The following is a 17,348-nucleotide window of genomic DNA, read 5'->3' on the forward strand; positions in this document are numbered from 1 at the left end:
GTGCCACCATTGTCACAAGACTGGACATTGGAGGAGGAACTGTCCCGTCTACCGTGAGGACATCAAAGCACGCCGCGTCGTTCCTGTTGGTATGTCATCTTATATTCATATGATTGAGATTAACCATGTAAGTTTCAGAACTTGGGTACTTGATACTGGTTGTGGTTCTCATCTGTGTAATCATTTGCAGGGCCTAAAGAACATCATACCTCTCGAAAAAGGTGATGTGGACCTGCGAGTCGGGAATGGAGCACGAGTGGCTGCTGTCTCGAAGGGAACATACGTAATCCAACTCCCTAGTGGTTTTGAGTTATTTTTATATAACTGTTACTATGTATCCAGTTTGTCTAAGAACATTATTTCAGTTTCCGTACTTGCTAAAGACGGTTTTGCATTTTCAATAAAGGATAATAGCTGTATTTTCTCTTTCAATAAAATGATTTATGGCAAAGCAGTTTCCATGAATGGAATTTACATCTTAGATCAAACCACGGAAGTATTACACATGAATAATAAGAAATTAAAGGTTGGTGACAAAGATCAAACCTATCTATGGCATTGTCGAATGGGACACATAAATGAGAAACGCGTGAAGAAACTCGTCGATAATAGGACTATTCCCGCATTCGATTTTTCTACATATGGCACGTGTGAATCATGTCTCATTGGAAAAATGACTCGAATTTTCTTCAAAGGTGTTGGAATGCGCGCTAGTGACCTATTAGGACTCATACATACGGACGTATGTGGACCTATGTCAATTACCGCTAGAGATGGCTATAGATATTTTATCACTTTCACAGACGATTTGAGTAGATACGGATATGTCTACTTAATGAAGCATAAAAGTGAATCCTTTGAAAATTCAAGGAATACCGAACAGGTACAAAACCAACTGGGTAGAAAGGTTAAAGCACTCCGTTCAGATCGGGGTGGCGAATATCTTTCAAATGAGTTTGATCAACACCTTAAAGACTGTGGAATCGTTCTACAGTTAACTCCACCTGGAACACCTCAATTGAATGGTGTGTCCGAACGGAGAAATCGAACCTTACTTGATATGGTTCGATCCATGATGAGTCACACGGTAGTGCCTGATTCATTATGGGGTTATGCTCTTTGTCACCGCTCTTATACTTAAAAAGTCCGTCTAAAGTCAATTTGTCGACAAGACTCCATATGAAATGTGGAAGGGAACGGTCCCTAACTTGTCCTTTATTCGGGTTTGGGGCTGTGAAGCTTATGTCAAGTGGAGAGACGAGGATAAGCTCGGCCCGCAATCGGTCAAGACATACTTTATAGGTTATCCAAAAGGAACATTTGGTCATTACTTCTATTCGCCTACCGAACATCGAGTTTTTGTTGCGGCTAGTGCGACGTTCTTAGAGAAAGAATTTCTCGAGAACAAGACGAGTAATAGAACCTTCGAGCTGTCGGAGATTCCAGAACCAACAACCGAGGAACAGATAGAGGAAGTTGTTCCTCCAACTGATGATACGGTTAATATTCCTGAGGAACCTAGGAGGTCGGGTAGAGTCTCTCATCCTCCGGACAGATACATTGGTATGGTCGAGGAGAATGACGTTTTACTCCTAGAGAGTAATGAACCCGCTACCTATAAAGGTGCTATGGCACATTTCCCGACTCAAAGCTATGGCTCGAAGCCATGCAATCCGAGATGGACTCCATGTATGAGAATAACGTATGGGATCTAGTTGATTTACCTAATAAGGTAAAACCTCTACAAAGGCAAATGGCTTTACAAAATAAAGCGTTACGTAGACGCGCAACCGAGATACCTATAAGGCACGACTTGTGGCAAAAGGTTTCACTCAAGTGCACGGATTGCATTATGATGAGATTTTTGCACCTGTAGTCATGCTACGTTCCATTCGGATAATCTTAGCGATTGCCGCATTTCATGATTATGAAATTTGGCAAATGGATGTGAAAACCGCCTTCTTAAACGGTAATTTGGAGGAAGAGTTGTACATGGTGCAACCCGAAGGTTTCATAGATCCTGAACATCCTAAGAAAGTATGCAAGCTTAAGCGTTCCATTTATGGACTTAAGCAAGCTTCTCGGAGTTCGAATCATCGTTTCGACCAGGTGATAAAAGAGTATGGCTTCACTCGATCGGTCGAGGAACCATGCTTATATATCAAGTCGAGTGGGAGCAAGATTGTATTTTTTATATTGTATGTCGATGACATACTCTTGATTGGGAATGACATTCCTCTCCTATCTTCGGTTAAAGAATGGTTGAAGAACCATTTCCAGATGAAAGATCTAGGTGAGGCACAGCGCATTTTGGGAATCCGTATCTACCGAGATTGATCACGACAGACGTTATCACTTAGTCAGGAGTCTTATTTGGATAAGATTCTTGAGAAGTTCAGCATGACCAACTCCAAGAAGGGGAACCTTTCAATGACGACTGGGATGCAGTTGAGCAAGTCTCAGTCACCCACGACGCTGAAGGGATTGAGCGCATGAGTCGTGTTCCTTATGCATCCGCAATAGGATCGATCATGTATGCCATGATATGCACACGTCCAGACGTGGCATATGCATTGAGTATGACGAGTCGGTACCAAAAGACTCCAGGTGAAACACACTGGATAGCAGTCAAAAATATCCTCAAGTACCTACGGAGGACTAAGGATTGGGTACTAACTTATGGAGGCGATACTAAGCTATGCGCAATCGGTTACGCAGATGCTAGCTTCCAAACGGATCGAGATGACTCAAAATCTCAGTCCGGGTTCGTCTTCACTCTTAATGGTGCTGCGGTCAGCTGGAAGAGTTCCAAACAGAGTGTTGTAGCAGATTCTACTACTGAATCCGAGTACTATGCCGCTTCGGAGGCAGCAAAGGAAGCGATATGGATGCGTCAATTCTTACAAGGACTCACGGTAGTTCCTAGTTCGAATGACCCGATCACCATCTATTGTGACAATAGAGGTGCCATCTTCCAGGCTAAGGAGCCAAAGTCTAGCAACAAATCTAGACATGTACATCGGAAAGCTCACCTGATCCGTGATTACGTGGAGCAAGAGGAGATAGTGATAGACAAGATTGCGATGGATGATAACATCGCGGATCCTCTCACTAAACCGTTGAATTATGATAAGCATGTAGGGCACGTTAATTCCATGGGAATTAAACGTGTTCCTGAGTTGTAGTACTTGATTATGGATTTGATACATTATCTTTTTCATATACTATTTATAACTTCATCGTTTTATTATAATATTTTGTTTTTCATGTGGATTGTACTGACAACATTGAACGCCACAAAGTGAACTGAATTACACTATATTTGTTTTGGTCCGTAATCGCCAATGTGAGCTGATAACTCCGGCTATTATATTGTGTAGTCGATTGATGATGGGTTCAACGAGCCATAAGTCAAACGGTTGACTGATCGATCACAGATGCGAGATTATAACGATACCTCGTAGGACAACTTTTTTTTTGTGACAACGTAATGGAGTCCTAAATGTTTAAAAACATTCGGTGCCAGGTCGTGGATAGGACATCCATTGTGTTCCTAGAGTCGATTCTTTTGACTATCGACTGTCTCTTGAGATTAAGGCGATTTTGGGTGACTTTGGTTTCTTTCTCACGATGCCGTAATCGGAGGCTAAGTAGATTTTTTCCGGGTCATTTCATACTGTGCTTACATCTGCAGGATTTGAGTTGAGGAAAATATCCAACCCTTATCAGGTATAGTTATTTTTCAGGGCCACTCGAGGAGTTGTAACTGAAATGCATGGCCATGCTCGAATGTTGATTCGTTTATCAGTTAAGTTACTCTCTAGTCGGGGAAACCACTCTTGATGATGATCGCTTGTAAAATACGACCTTTGTGAATACGGATTTGCAAATTGTTTTACATTGAGTGGGAGAAATTTTAGGATACGAGAATCGGTTATCGTACATACACTTGTGAGGACAAGTGGGAGTTTGTTGGAGCTTGTGTCCTCCACAAATTAATGTGATAACATTTGTAAATCTCTTACAGGTTCACAAGGGTATACTTCGTATTTTAATCAGTTGATTAACGATTACCTAATAACGGTTGGCTTGCTAGAAAGTTTGACGTTATTATCATACAGATGGCGGTGATCAACTGGTCCCTAAAGGTCACACCTATAGGATGTGTTTGAGAGATGTGATTATAGAAATATGATCACGTTGATGCCTAATATGACTAAACAGTTAGTCAATGTGTTGATGAGACAATTATTTAATGAAGATTAAATAATATTAGTTGAGACAATTAATCACAATTAAGTAAATTGAATATAATAAGTTATATTTAATTAAATGTATGTAATGTTAGCTTGGACGAATTAATCTGTTAATTCGTAATTAAATATAATCGGTTATATTTAATATCAACAAGATGAATGTGTCATAGTGGTAATAGTGAGGGTACACAAACCAAGAGGTCATGGGTTCGATCCTCAATAGATGACAATTTAACACATTTTATACATTTTTGGATTAACCGAAAATAAGGAAATATACTCCTTATTTCGGTCAAATGGGCCGAAAATTAAAAGAAGATAATCTACCCTAATTAACTCCTTATACACGGTATATAGGGAGTGAGGGAGATTATCATTCTGACCTAATTTTTCCTAAGCAATTTTTGTGCCTCCTCTCATCAGTAAAAACACAAAACAACATAATTTTACAGAAAATTTTAGATCGATTCTAGCATAATCAATAGGGCATATCTCATATCGTCTTGGGTGCAACTGATAGGCGAATATCTACTTTGATATTGTTCTTAGGCCGTATTTGCTAGGACCGAAGGTTATTTCTGAATCCTCTACTTTTGTTTATGTATTTTATTTTATGACTAGTGATCGTCATCATATAATTCGTTATAATCCTTTATAATAAGGGAAGTATACAGATTATTTCCCACAGGTAGAGTGTGTAAGAATATAGGTATGATTAAAGCTTGTATGTAGTGTCACTATCATGCTTTAATCAAAAAACAACATAGACAAAAGAGCATCTTTTGCTCTTCCATATGGCCGAAAAATGGAACCATTTTGGTCCATTTTTGCCTTTTGTCATTTGTCCCACAAATGCTTATAAGTCATATGTTTAACTATCTTACATAATTAATTATTAATGTAATCATTTAACACTTAAATATTATAATTAATAATATAATATACACTCCACTTTTTGAGTAGTATACTACCATTATATCAACATATAATGGGTCCCATAATTACTAGTTAGTTAAAATTACAACTTCTTGTAACCTTAAATAACTAATTACCTCTACCTCAAAACTTATATTAAAACCTTAACTAATTTAGTAATTTAACACTTAATTACTAAATTAAATCTTATTTAATCACATTACAATAAGACGTAAAATTGCACTCCCATATTTAGGGAATTAATTAATCTGTATCGCATACAATTAATTAAATATCTATTTGTGTAATACTCCGTATTTATGAGTCTTCGGGTACTCTATCGAGTAGGCCTTACTCTGTCGAGTAAGGGTAAGTTGCGTTTTAGAAAAGTTTCTGACCTGTTGGGTACTCGATCGAGTAACTAGGGTACTCGATCGAGTAACTAGGGTACTCGATCGAGTACCTTGGGTACTCGATCGAGTAGCCGGTTCTGACGGGGTTTTTCTCGGGTTTTGTTAATTATGCGATTAAGATATATAACCTTCGTCGTCATTATTCTAAACACTTTTGCAAAACCTAATTTACTGTTAAAGAGAGAAAGCAAGTACGTTCTTAATCCTAATCGCATCGTTAGCAAATCCCGGAGTTTGGAAGGTCGGTTCTCATCGTTGGTTATACCGTTGAGATACTTGCGTCGAGGGTAAGATCTATGTACCCTTTTTGTTGTCTTTCCTTTGATTTGGTTAAACCCTAATATAGGGATTTGGGGGTTTTTGAGTAGTATGTGATTTGGTAGCATTTGTATGTTGTATGATAGGAGGAGGTTTCGTAGAGGAAGCTTTTTGATACAACAGTAGAGACCGTCTGATAGTGTGCTTTCCAGGTAGGATTTCCTACTCAGTATTAGTCCCATAATGGGATGATTGTTGATGTGTTGAGATTGATTGTTTGATGTAGTAATTGTATTGAGACAGTTGTGATTGTGATTGTGAGTGTGATTGTTGTCTATGGTCCTCGAGGCGTGTCCTCGGCTGAGTGGGGTCACTTGCGGGAGTGGCTTCACGCCCTAGTTTCGCCTTCTGTGGAACCCGCCACAGAAGGGATGTGCACATTAATGGACAGGGTTATCGCTCATTATGAGGAGCGGAGATTTGGTGGGTACGGCTGCGGTCCCCCACTGGCAGGGCTGGTCCAGTGGACAGTCAGTGATTGAGATTGTTGGAATTGGTGTGGTTGTGTGTGTGTGACGGTTAAGTCGTCCTGCTTTATCTTATTGTTGTTATATATTGAGTTGTGTGATTAGTACTGACCCCGGTTGTTGTTTTGTAAACCTGCGGTGATCCATTCGGGGATAGTGAGCAGATATTGAGCAGGTATGAGATGAGTACTGGGAAAGCTAGGATTGCCACGATATGATGATAGAAGTCTTCCGCTGTAGCTTAGTAGATCTTTACATTTCATTTAGAACAGTAAACAGTCAGTTTGAGAACATGTATTATACTTTTGGTTTTGGTTTTGAGAATTGTAACCCTTCACTAAGTATTTCTATTTAAACGTTGTTTCTTTATTGTTTATTTGATTATCATTGCCTCGGGTAACCGAGATGGTAATATCTTCATACCTGAGTGGTCCTGGTAAGGCACTTGGAGTATGGGGGTGTTACAAATGGTATTAGAGCGACGATCCTGAAACCTGTAACCAATGAACCTAATGAACATAAGGAGTCAATTAAAATGAACCCGGGGTAAAGGTTGTAGGAGCTAATGCAAAGGCTTGGGAGACGTCCTGAAGTCGCGAACTCGCCCTACAATTTTGAACCGGTCACATGGGGGGTGTATGTAAAGGTCGTATGTGTTGTTTGGTTAACTCGTGTGTGAATGTGATGAAGTGTGTGTAACTGTTGGAGAAGTAGAAAGCTGAAAAATATGAAAGAAAGGTTGATGATATATGTAGACTCGTTGTTGGAATGAAAACATGTTGGATGTTTACAATGTGGCGTTTAATAACATGATATAATAAATTCGTAGATCGTATGAAAAGATGCGTAGCATTATATGCTTAGTTATGATATAATGTTGGTTTTATAAAGTTTTTAGCATGTTAGCATATGATATAGCATGCGGGTAGCGTTTCTGAGTTAGCATGACTCGATCGAGTGGGACTGACTTGATCGGGTGGGTTTTTGACGATTTTGAGTCCAGAATCGTGTTTTTGGGCACTTGATCGAGTACCTCGAGCACTCGATCGAGTAGGGGGTCACTCGATCGAGTAGCCTAGCTACTCGGTCGAGTATGTTAGAGATCAGAAGGTCTGTTTGGGGTCTGATGTTGGGGCACTCGATCGAGTATGTTGGGCACTCGATCGAGTAGCCTGGTACTCGATCGAGTATGTTTGGGAACTCGATCGAGTAGGGTCTGGACAGTTTGTTTTCGTGTTTTGAGGTTTGGCGCGTATGTTTATATCCACCCCTTTTTCTGTTATAGTTTCAAGATGCCGCCTAAGAAGAATGCGTTGTATGCGAGAGCTGAGCTTATGAACATAGATGACATCGTTAAGATGTTGGAGCATCAGGATGCTCTTACTGAGGCTTTAAAGACTGTGGGGAAAGATAAGGATAAGGATAAGGAGAAGGAAGTTGATCATTCTAAAATCAGCCTCTATATAGCGAGGTTTAACCCGAAAGAGTACAAGGGAGTTGGGGAGCCTAACCTTCTTGATAGCTGGCTTAGAGAGATGGAGAACATATTAGATTTGGTTCACTATCCTGATGAGATGAGAGTGGAACAAGCTGCGTTCTATCTGAGGGAGGCAGCTGGCAAGTGGTGGGATACGGTGAAAGTGAGTGCTAAGGAGATATATACAAACCAAGGTTTAACTGCTATACCTTGGGAGGAGTTTCGTAGGTCGTGAGAAAGGAGTTCGTCTTTGGAGCATGTGAGGAGTAAGTTGAGGGAAGAGTTTGACATTTTAAGATGACCGCCGAGATGTCCGTGGTCGAGTACTACAGCGTTCAATGACAAGTCTAGGTATGCTTTGAGGATATGGGTTTGAGTGAGGAGAATCACGCGCGAGGTTTGAGAGGGGGTTGACCCCTAAGATTATGGATAAGTTACCCGTGGGAGTCCTTACTGATGTTAAGGAAGCTTATGAGAGGGCGGGGAGAGCTGAGAGGTTGGTGGAGATGGCTCAAGAGAGGTTAGGTGGTGAGAAAAGGAAGTTTGAGAGCGAGGGTGGTGGCCAATCTAATCACAAGAAAGGCAACCACAATCAGTCTAAAGGGTTTTCTTTTGGGTCAGGGTTCAGTGCTGGGGCTTCCTTTGGGCGTGGCCGTGGAAGTGTTAGTGGTAGTTGGGGAGTGACCTGCTATAGTTGTGGTGGTGTAGGCCACAAGAGACATGAGTGCACAAGTGCACCGGGAACTTTCCGGAGACTGCGCAGAGCTATGCGAGCAATAGACCACTGGGTCATGGCCAAACCGGGAAGTCGAGCTACCAGAGTGGAGGCAACCGCAACGGCGGTAATTCTTATCAAAAACCACCAACGAACAACAACAACAATCAAGGGTCGGGTGCTAAGCCGACCACCTCAGCAGTACTGTCCAGGGAGGTGGACAAAAGACCAGTGGAAAGTTATTCATGATGGAGAAGAAAGCAGCTGAGGAGGATGCACACGTTATCACCGGTACTTTTCTTGTTAATGGTGTTCATACCTTTGTTTTGTTTGATTCGGGGGCTTCTCAGTCGTTTGTATCTTCGAGTCATGTTAAACGGTTGGGTTTGAGGGTATATGAGTCTGTAAGTGAGCAAGTTTTTATACCTTCGGGTGAGTCTGTATCTTGTGGGAGGTTATATAGGGATGTACCTATGATAGTTGGGCAGGTTGATTTCCCTGTAGACTTGCTAGAGTTTCCTTTTGACGGTTTTGAGGTGATAGTCGGGATGGATTGGTTGGGAAAGTATAAAGCTAAGATAGAATGTCATCAAAAGAAAGTGTCTTTAAGAGGTCCTAAGGGTGTTAGTGTGTCTTATCGTGGGTTTCTAGTCAAACCCAGAGTTAAGTTGATTGCAGCTGTTACTTTGAAGTCATATCTGAGGAAGGGATGTCCTTTGATATTGTGCCATGTGAGAGATGACCGGATCGAGGGTCCGACAGTTGATCGATACCGTGGTGGGAGAGTTTGAGGATGTGTTTCGGAGGAGATTCCGGGTTGCCGCCGAGAAGAGAGATAGATTTCACAAAAGAGTTGAAACCGGGACGGGGCCAATCTCTAAAGCACCGTACCGTATGGGTCCTAAGGAGATGGAGGAGCTTAGGAAACAGTTGGATGATCTGATAGAGAAGGGATACATTAGACCTAGTGTATCGCCGTGGGGAGCACCAGTTCTTTTTGTGAAGAAGAAGGATGGGAGTTTGAGGTTGTGCATAGATTATAGAGAGTTGAACCGAGTGACAGTGAAGAACAAGTATCCTTTGCCAAGGATAGATGACTTGTTTGATCAGTTGAGTGGTGCATCAGTCTTTTCTAACATTGATTTGAGGTCGGGGTACCATCAGGTGAAGATTAGAGAGGTGGACATACCAAAGACCGCTTTCACGTCGAGGTATGGCCATTATGATTATGTGGTGATGCCGTTTGGGTTGTCTAATGCACCGGCAGTGTTTATGGATTTGATGAATAGGATCTTTAGACAGTTTTTGGACAAGTTTGTAGTGGTGTTTATCGATGATATCTTAGTCTACTCCAAGACTAAGGAGGAGCATGAGGAGCATCTGAGGGTTGTGTTGCAGACCTTGAGGGAGCATGAGTTGTATGCTAAGCTATCCAAGTGTGAGTTCTGGTTAGAGAAAGTTGCTTTTCTAGGGCATGCGATCTCTAAAGATGGGGTAGCTGTGGATCCAGCAAAGATTGAAGCAGTAACAAAGTGGGAGGCACCAAAGAATGTTGCTGAGATCAGGAGTTTTCTGGGTTTAGCTGGTTACTACAGACGGTTCGTGAAAGATTTCTCCAAGATAGCTAGACCTATGACAGCATTGATGAGGAAAGAGAACAGGTTTCGTTGGGATGAGAGTTGTGAGGCGGCGTTCCAAACATTAAAGGAGCGTTTGACCACAGCTCCTATCTTAGCATTGCCTGAAGGGATCGAGAACTTTGAGGTTTATACAGATGCCTCAAAGAATGGGTTGGGATGTGTGTTGATGCAGAACGGTAAAGTGATTGCCTATGCTTCTAGGCAATTGAAGCCTTATGAGGAGAACTACCCTACTCATGATCTGGAGTTGGGTGCAGTAGTGTTTGCTCTCAAGATTTGGAGACATTACCTTTATGGAGCAATCTTTAAGGTATTTTCTGATCACAAGAGTCTCAAGTACATCTTAACTCAAAAGGAGTTGAACATGAGACAGAGGAGGTAGATGGAGCTGATTGGCGATTATGACATGGAAATTATCTACCATGAAGGGAAGGCCAATGTAGTTGCTGATGCTTTGAGTAGGAAGAGTGTACATTCTCTGTGTACAGCTCTATCTTTGATGAGGCTGAGAGATGAGGTAGCGAGGTTTGGGATACATAAGATGCAGAAAGGAGATGCCATGGGTTATATGACAGTGCAGCTTGAGTTTTATGATGACATTCGAGGTAAGCAGGCGTTGGATCCTAAGATAGTTGAGTGGAGAGCTGGAGTAGAGAAAGGGACAGTGTCTCGATTCTCCATTCATATAGATGGTAGTTTGAGGTTCGATGGTAGGTGGTGTGTCCCTAATGATGAGGAGTTGAAAAAGACAATCATGACAGAGGCGCATTGTACACCATATTCAGTACATCCAGGTAGTGACAAGCTATACAAGGATTTGAAGAAAACGTTTTGGTGGCATGGGATGAAGAAAGAGACAGCTGAGTTTGTGTCCCGTTGTTTGACATGCCAGAGAGTTAAAGGGGAACAGCGATGACCACAGGGTAAGATTCAGTCGTTAGAGGTACCTGAGTGGAAGTGGGAATCCATTTCCATGGATTTTATCGTGGGTTTGCCAAAGAGCCAACAAGGTAACAACATGATTTGGGTAATAGTGGATCGACTGACCAAGTCAGCTCACTTTGTTCCAATGAAAGATACATGGACTAAAGCACAATTGGCTGTGGCCTATCGAAAGAACGTGCTTAAGTTACATGGAGTCCCTAACGACATAGTGTCTGACAGAGATGCGAGATTTATATCAAGGTTTTGGAAAGTGTTGCAGGAATCGTTGGGAACAACTTTGAAGATGAGTACAGCATTTCATCCTGCGACAGACGGACAGACTAAGAGAAAAATCAAGACTCTTGAGGATATGTTGCGAGCTTGTGTGATGGACTTTGGTGGTAGCTGGGAACAGAGGTTAGACTTGATAGAATTTTCTTACAATAACAGCTATCACACTAGTATCGGTATGGCACCGTTTGAGGCTTTGTATGGGACGAGATGTAGGAGTCCGATTTGTTGGGACGATAGTGCTGAGGCAGTGGTTTTAGGACCAGAGATGGTGCATGAGATGGTGGAACAGATTAAGATGATCAGGGAACGGATGAGAGCAGCTCAGGATAGGCAAAAGAGTTATGCAGATCTACATCGCAGGGACATAGATTTTCAAGTTGGGGACAAGGTTCTTTTGAAAGTGTCTCCTATGCGTGGGGTTATGAGATTTGGGAAGAAAGGCAAGCTAAGTCAGAAGTTTATAGGGTCTTATGAGATCTTAGAGCGAGTTGGGGAAGTTGCATATCGTCTGACTTTAGCAGCTGCGTTAGAGAGAGTGCATAATGTGTTTCATGTATCGCAGCTGCGGAAGTATGTGAGTGACCCGTCACATGTGTTAGAGGCAGAGAGCTTAGAGCTAGATGAGTCCTTATCATATCTTGAGGTGCCTAAGCAGATTCTTGACCGAAAGGTTAGGAAGACTAGGAGTGGTGAGACAGTTTTGCTTAAGATCCTTTGGTCTAACCACGAGACTGAGGAAGCTACATGGGAGCCAGAGGAAGCTATGAAAGAGCGATACCCTTTTCTGTTTGATCAGGTATGTATGGTTACGGGGACGTAACCTTGTTTCTTTTAGGGGGGTAGGAGATGATTGAAAAGAGTTTTTAACCGTTTTATACCCTTTTTGTATGTTGTGTCGGTATGTTTGTCGGGATGAGTTGGGTTAGTAACATGTTTTATGTTGAGTTTTGTTTTGGTAGTGAGTCGGAAGCGTTGGGGGAGTACCTTTATTTACTAGTGGTTTGAACTTCGGGGACGAAGTTCTTTTTAAGGAGGGAAGACTGTAATACTCCGTATTTATGAGTCTTCAGGTACTCTATCGAGTAGGCCTTACTCTGTCGAGTAAGGGTAAGTTGCGTTTTAGAAAAGTTTCTGACCTGTTGGGTACTCGATCGAGTAACTAGGATACTCGATCGAGTAGGGGGTACTCGATCGAGTACCTTGGGTACTCGATCGAGTAGCCGGTTTACGGGGGGTTTTTCTCGGGTTTTGTTAATTATGCGATTAAGATATATAACCTTCGTCATCATTATTCTAAACACTTTTGCAAAACCTAATTTACTGTTAAAGAGAGAAAGCAAGTACGTTCTTAATCCTAATCGCATCGTTAGCAAATCCCGGAGTTTGGAAGGTCGGTTCTCATCGTTGGTTATACCGTTGAGATACTTGCGTCGAGGGTAAGATCTATGTACCCTTTTTGTTGTCTTTCCTTTGATTTGGTTAAACCCTAATATAGGGATTTGAGGGTTTTTGAGTAGTATGTGATTTGGTAGCATTTGTATGTTGTATGATAGGAGGAGGTTTCGTAGAGGAAGCTTTTTGATACAGCTGTAGAGGCCGTCTGATAGTGTGCTTTCCAGGTAGTATTTCCTACTCAGTATTAGTCCCATAATGGGATGATTGTTGATGTGTTGAGATTGATTGTTTGATGTAGTAATTATATTGAGACAGTTGTGATTGTGATTGTGAGTGTGATTGTTGTCTATGGTCCTCGAGGCGTGTCCTCGACTGAGTGGGGTCACTTGCGGGAGTGGCTTCACGCCCTAGTTTCGCCTTCTGTGGAACCCGCCACAGAAGGGATGTGCACATTAATGGACAGGGTTATCGCTCATTATGAGGAGCGGGGATTTGGTGGGTACGGTTGCGGTCCCCCACCTGGCGGGGCTGGTCCAGTGGCCGTCAGTGATTGAGATTGTTGGAATTGGTGTGGTTGTGTGTGTGTGACGGTTAAGGCATCTTTTATCTTATTGTTGTTATATATTGAGTTGTGTGATTAGTACGACCCGGTTGTTGTTTTGTAAACTGCGGTGATCCATTCGGGGATGGTGAGCGAGATATTGAGCAGGTATAAGATGAGTACTGGATAGTTGGGATTGCCACGATATGATGATAGAAGTCTTCCGCTTTGTAGCTTAGTAGAGCTTTACATTTCATTAGAACGAAGAAATGTCGGTTTGAGAACATGTATTATACTTTTGGTTTTGGTTTTGAGAATTGTAACCCTTCACTAAGTATTTCTATTTAAACGTTGTTTCTTTATTGTTTATTTGATTATCATTGCCTCGGGTAACCGAGATGGTAATATCTTCATACCTGAGTGGTCCTGGTAAGGCACTTGGAGTATGGGGGTGTTACAATTTGGGCCTCATCCTATAGGTGTGACCTAAAGGGATCAACTGACCATCACCGTCACACGACAGTAATGTCAAACTCTAGTTAGCCAATCATTACCGATTAATGACGGTCAGTCGACTATATAAAGAATAATCTCTCACGTATTCTTAGTATGAGTTTTAATTATGATATTAAATCATGTGATCGCACTATTGTTGAGGACACATTTCCCAACAATATCTTGGGTAGCAAACGATTGACGATCCTTGATTGATTAAGACTTGCAATTTGATCGATTAATCCTGAAATAGTAAACTAAGAAGGCACAAGTTAAGTGGGTATGTCATCATCAATTAGGAGAACCCAACAGAAAGTGATGAACCTAACACCTACAAACAAGCTTTGACATGTCCAGATTTCGGAAAGGGGAATGAAGCCATGAAATCTGAAATGGACTCCATGTATGAAAATCAATGTTGGAATTTGGTTGATTTGCCTGATTGTGCAAGAGCTATTAAGAACAAATGAGTTTTTAAAATAAAAACTGACATGGATGAAAAACCTATTGTTTTCAAAGCCGGGCTGGTTGCTAAAGGGTTCACTCAAGTACAAGGAGTTGACTATGAGGAGACCTTTTCACCAGTGGCAATGCTTAAGTCTATAAGGATTCACCTAGCCATTGCTGCATTTTATGATTATGAAGTGTGGCAGATTCACAAGGTATTATCGATTATGAAGACAGAGCCACAATAATAATTGTACTTGTACAATTTGTTAAGCCTAATTCACAAGGTATTATCGATTATTACTTGTTGCAATATTTTGATATTTCGTTTCTAATAAGTAACAAAGTTGTTTGTTTATTCTGCCTTATTAGATCTAGTTTTCCTTCAATGGGGACAGTCGTAGTTGCCTATTTCACATGTCTACTTAGTTACTATGGTTGGGTCAGGACTATTTTGTCACGTCGGTGTATGTATCAAGTTTGTTAGCAATTGTGTTTGTATATTCCTTAAGTTGAAAAACAAAAGTATGAAGCAAAGAAAGAAAAAATGTAAAAAATAAAAATTTTGAAAAAAAAGGAAAAAGAAAAGAAGAAAAAAAAAATTGCTTCATTTGGCTTGTTTAAGGAATTATAAAAGGGTCATTTGCTAGAGTTTTTTTTTTGGGATAATTCACGTGGTGCCCCTGAGGTTTGGCTTAATTCACGTGGTACCCCTGCCTTTAGGAATGTGCACATGGTACCCCTGAACTTTCACTTTAGTGCACCATCTACCCTTATTTGTTTTTCTGTTATAACATCGTTAACCGCACCTTTTCCCCCCTCATCCTAACACCTTTTCCCTTTCTCTCTCATCCTAACCCCATCATTCACAAATTCATCCATAATTTCATAAACTCCATTAATAATCTCCAAATTCACCACCATTTCAACCTTAACCTTGAAAAACCAATTCACCAAACCATTTCAACCTCTGCTACTTTCGTTGCCATTTTCTTCTACCTATATTTACCATTTAACACCAATAACCTTTCACATTTCCCATTATCCATATTCTCCCACTATCAAATACACCTCTCATGGCAGCCCCCTGTTACGGCATGCAACATCAACCCAGAAACAACCCGGAGTTTAACCACCACGAATTCACACACCGCAATTGACAATCGACCACTTCGATGCGGTGCGGAAAGCGAACCCGACATCGGCTACTAAATTCACCACCAGATGCGTCAATTCCTAGCATCCATGGCGACAAACCCCACTATCAGTCACCGTGGCTCGAGTCGGCGCACGAGCAGTAATATCATCATCTCACAATCACCATGGCTTAATTAGAGCCCCACAACAGCCACCTGCATTCACCATCTCCATCTTCAATACTGAACTCGGAATCAAAACCCGAGTCCAATTCACCAACAGTCACCGCACCACCACGACAAGTCTCCTCTGATCCTCCTCGTCAACAACAACCACCTAAGAGCAGCAACACCGTTCTCCGTCGCCACAGACTCGCACCACCAGAAGCCCATTGTTGCATCACCAAGCCGCGACCACCATGGCTCCGTATTTGAACCGTCGCCACCACTCATCCTTACTCTATTTTCCCCCATTTGACTCATGAAGAAATAAAAAAGACGGGCCAACTTCATCAACAATTTCTCATTCAATCAATCAAAAATTGCGGTTTTGATAACCATCTGCTTGCTCAATTTCAGTAGTTTTCTTCCAAAAATCAAAGAAAATATCCAACAATTTCAGAAACCAACAAATTAATTAATTCTTCAAATCCAAATTTTGGGATTTCAATAATTACCTAGTTCCTCAAATAATCAAATAATTGTTGTGCGAAGATGGTGGTGGATGGTTTAATTTGGGGAAGTTTGGTGGAAGTAATTGCGGAGATTGTAGAAAATAAAAAATGAAGGAAGCAAGAAGTCAGGGAGTTTGCAATTTGGGTGGATTGATTGAAATTTCTTGATGAGTGTGAAATGGGGGACAATAAAGTAAGGATAAGGGGGAAAAGAAAGATGGGGTTAACGGTGTTATAACAGAAAAGCAAATAAGGGTAGATGGTGCACTAAAGTGAAAGTTCAGGGGTACCATGTGCACATTCCTAAAGACAGGGGTACCACGTGAATTAAGCCAAACCTCAGGGGCACCACGTGAATTATCCCTTTTTTTTTTTTTTTTTTTTTGGGTAAAATGTGAGTATTTCCATTAATAATAAAGGTGGCAATCATAATTACAAGCATTTTCCAGACCAAAATTCAACAAATTCAAAACTAACAACTTAACATTTGATATCAAGGCTAAGTAACCATTGAGCATCAGTGGAATTGACCCTAGTCGGCAATAGGTTTAGTATCCTCCCACGAATAGCCTGTATTAAATGCTTCAATACTAAGGCAGGTCTCTTCACCTGCAACTCAATCCTACTGTTGTTCCTCTCAGTCCAAATAACATAACAGTAAGCTAACCAAGCCATGGAACACACCTTATGTTGCATCTTAGAATAATTCCCATGAGGGCCATGCACTTGCAGATGCAACCAATTCTCCAACTCTCTCAGGATTTGCATACTAAACTTACATGCTGTAAATAAGTGAGCATGAGATTCAGTATCCTCTTCAAAAAGAACACACAGATAAGAATCATTGATCCCAAGTCTGTATAGTTTTTCTCGAGTGTTCAGAGCTTCCAATTTAATCAACCACCCCACCATAGAATGTTTGGGCACAATCCAACCACCCCAAACATCCCTATACCACTGAACAGGGGGGGTGCATCCCCTGCAACCAGTCATAGCCAGACCTGATAGAATAGCCCTTGGCACCATGAACCCAAAGACCATTCTGATAGCCACCAGATAACATCTCTTTTACTTTGCAGATGTTCCTCCAGTTCCAATTGGAATATGGAGGAGGCTTATACAGGTTCCAATCAGTGCCTTTGATATACACATGATCAACCCACTACACCCATAATCTGTCAGCCTTTGTATAAATCCAATGCACCAGTTTCCCTACAATAGCAACATTCCAATCAGTGCCT

General features: G+C 41.3%; 1 protein-coding gene across 1 annotated transcript; it reads right to left on the minus strand.

Annotated features, from left to right (window-relative positions):
• Positions 1-16,587: 16,587 nt before the first annotated feature.
• Positions 16,588-17,148, minus strand: LOC141590394 (uncharacterized). Its single transcript, XM_074410991.1, has one exon. It carries the CDS (start codon positions 17,146-17,148, stop codon positions 16,588-16,590), a length of 561 nt encoding a protein of 186 aa, XP_074267092.1.
• Between the last annotated feature and the right edge of the window lie 200 nt (positions 17,149-17,348).

Source organism: Silene latifolia, chromosome 7 (assembly GCF_048544455.1).
Source record: "Silene latifolia isolate original U9 population chromosome 7, ASM4854445v1, whole genome shotgun sequence".
Classification (NCBI taxonomy): Eukaryota; Viridiplantae; Streptophyta; class Magnoliopsida; order Caryophyllales; family Caryophyllaceae; genus Silene; species Silene latifolia.

Coding starts and splice junctions, on each gene's coding strand:
- LOC141590394 (XM_074410991.1), bottom strand. CDS start 17,148: ATGGTCTTTGGGTTCATGGTGCCAAGGGCTATTCTATCAGGTCTGGCT.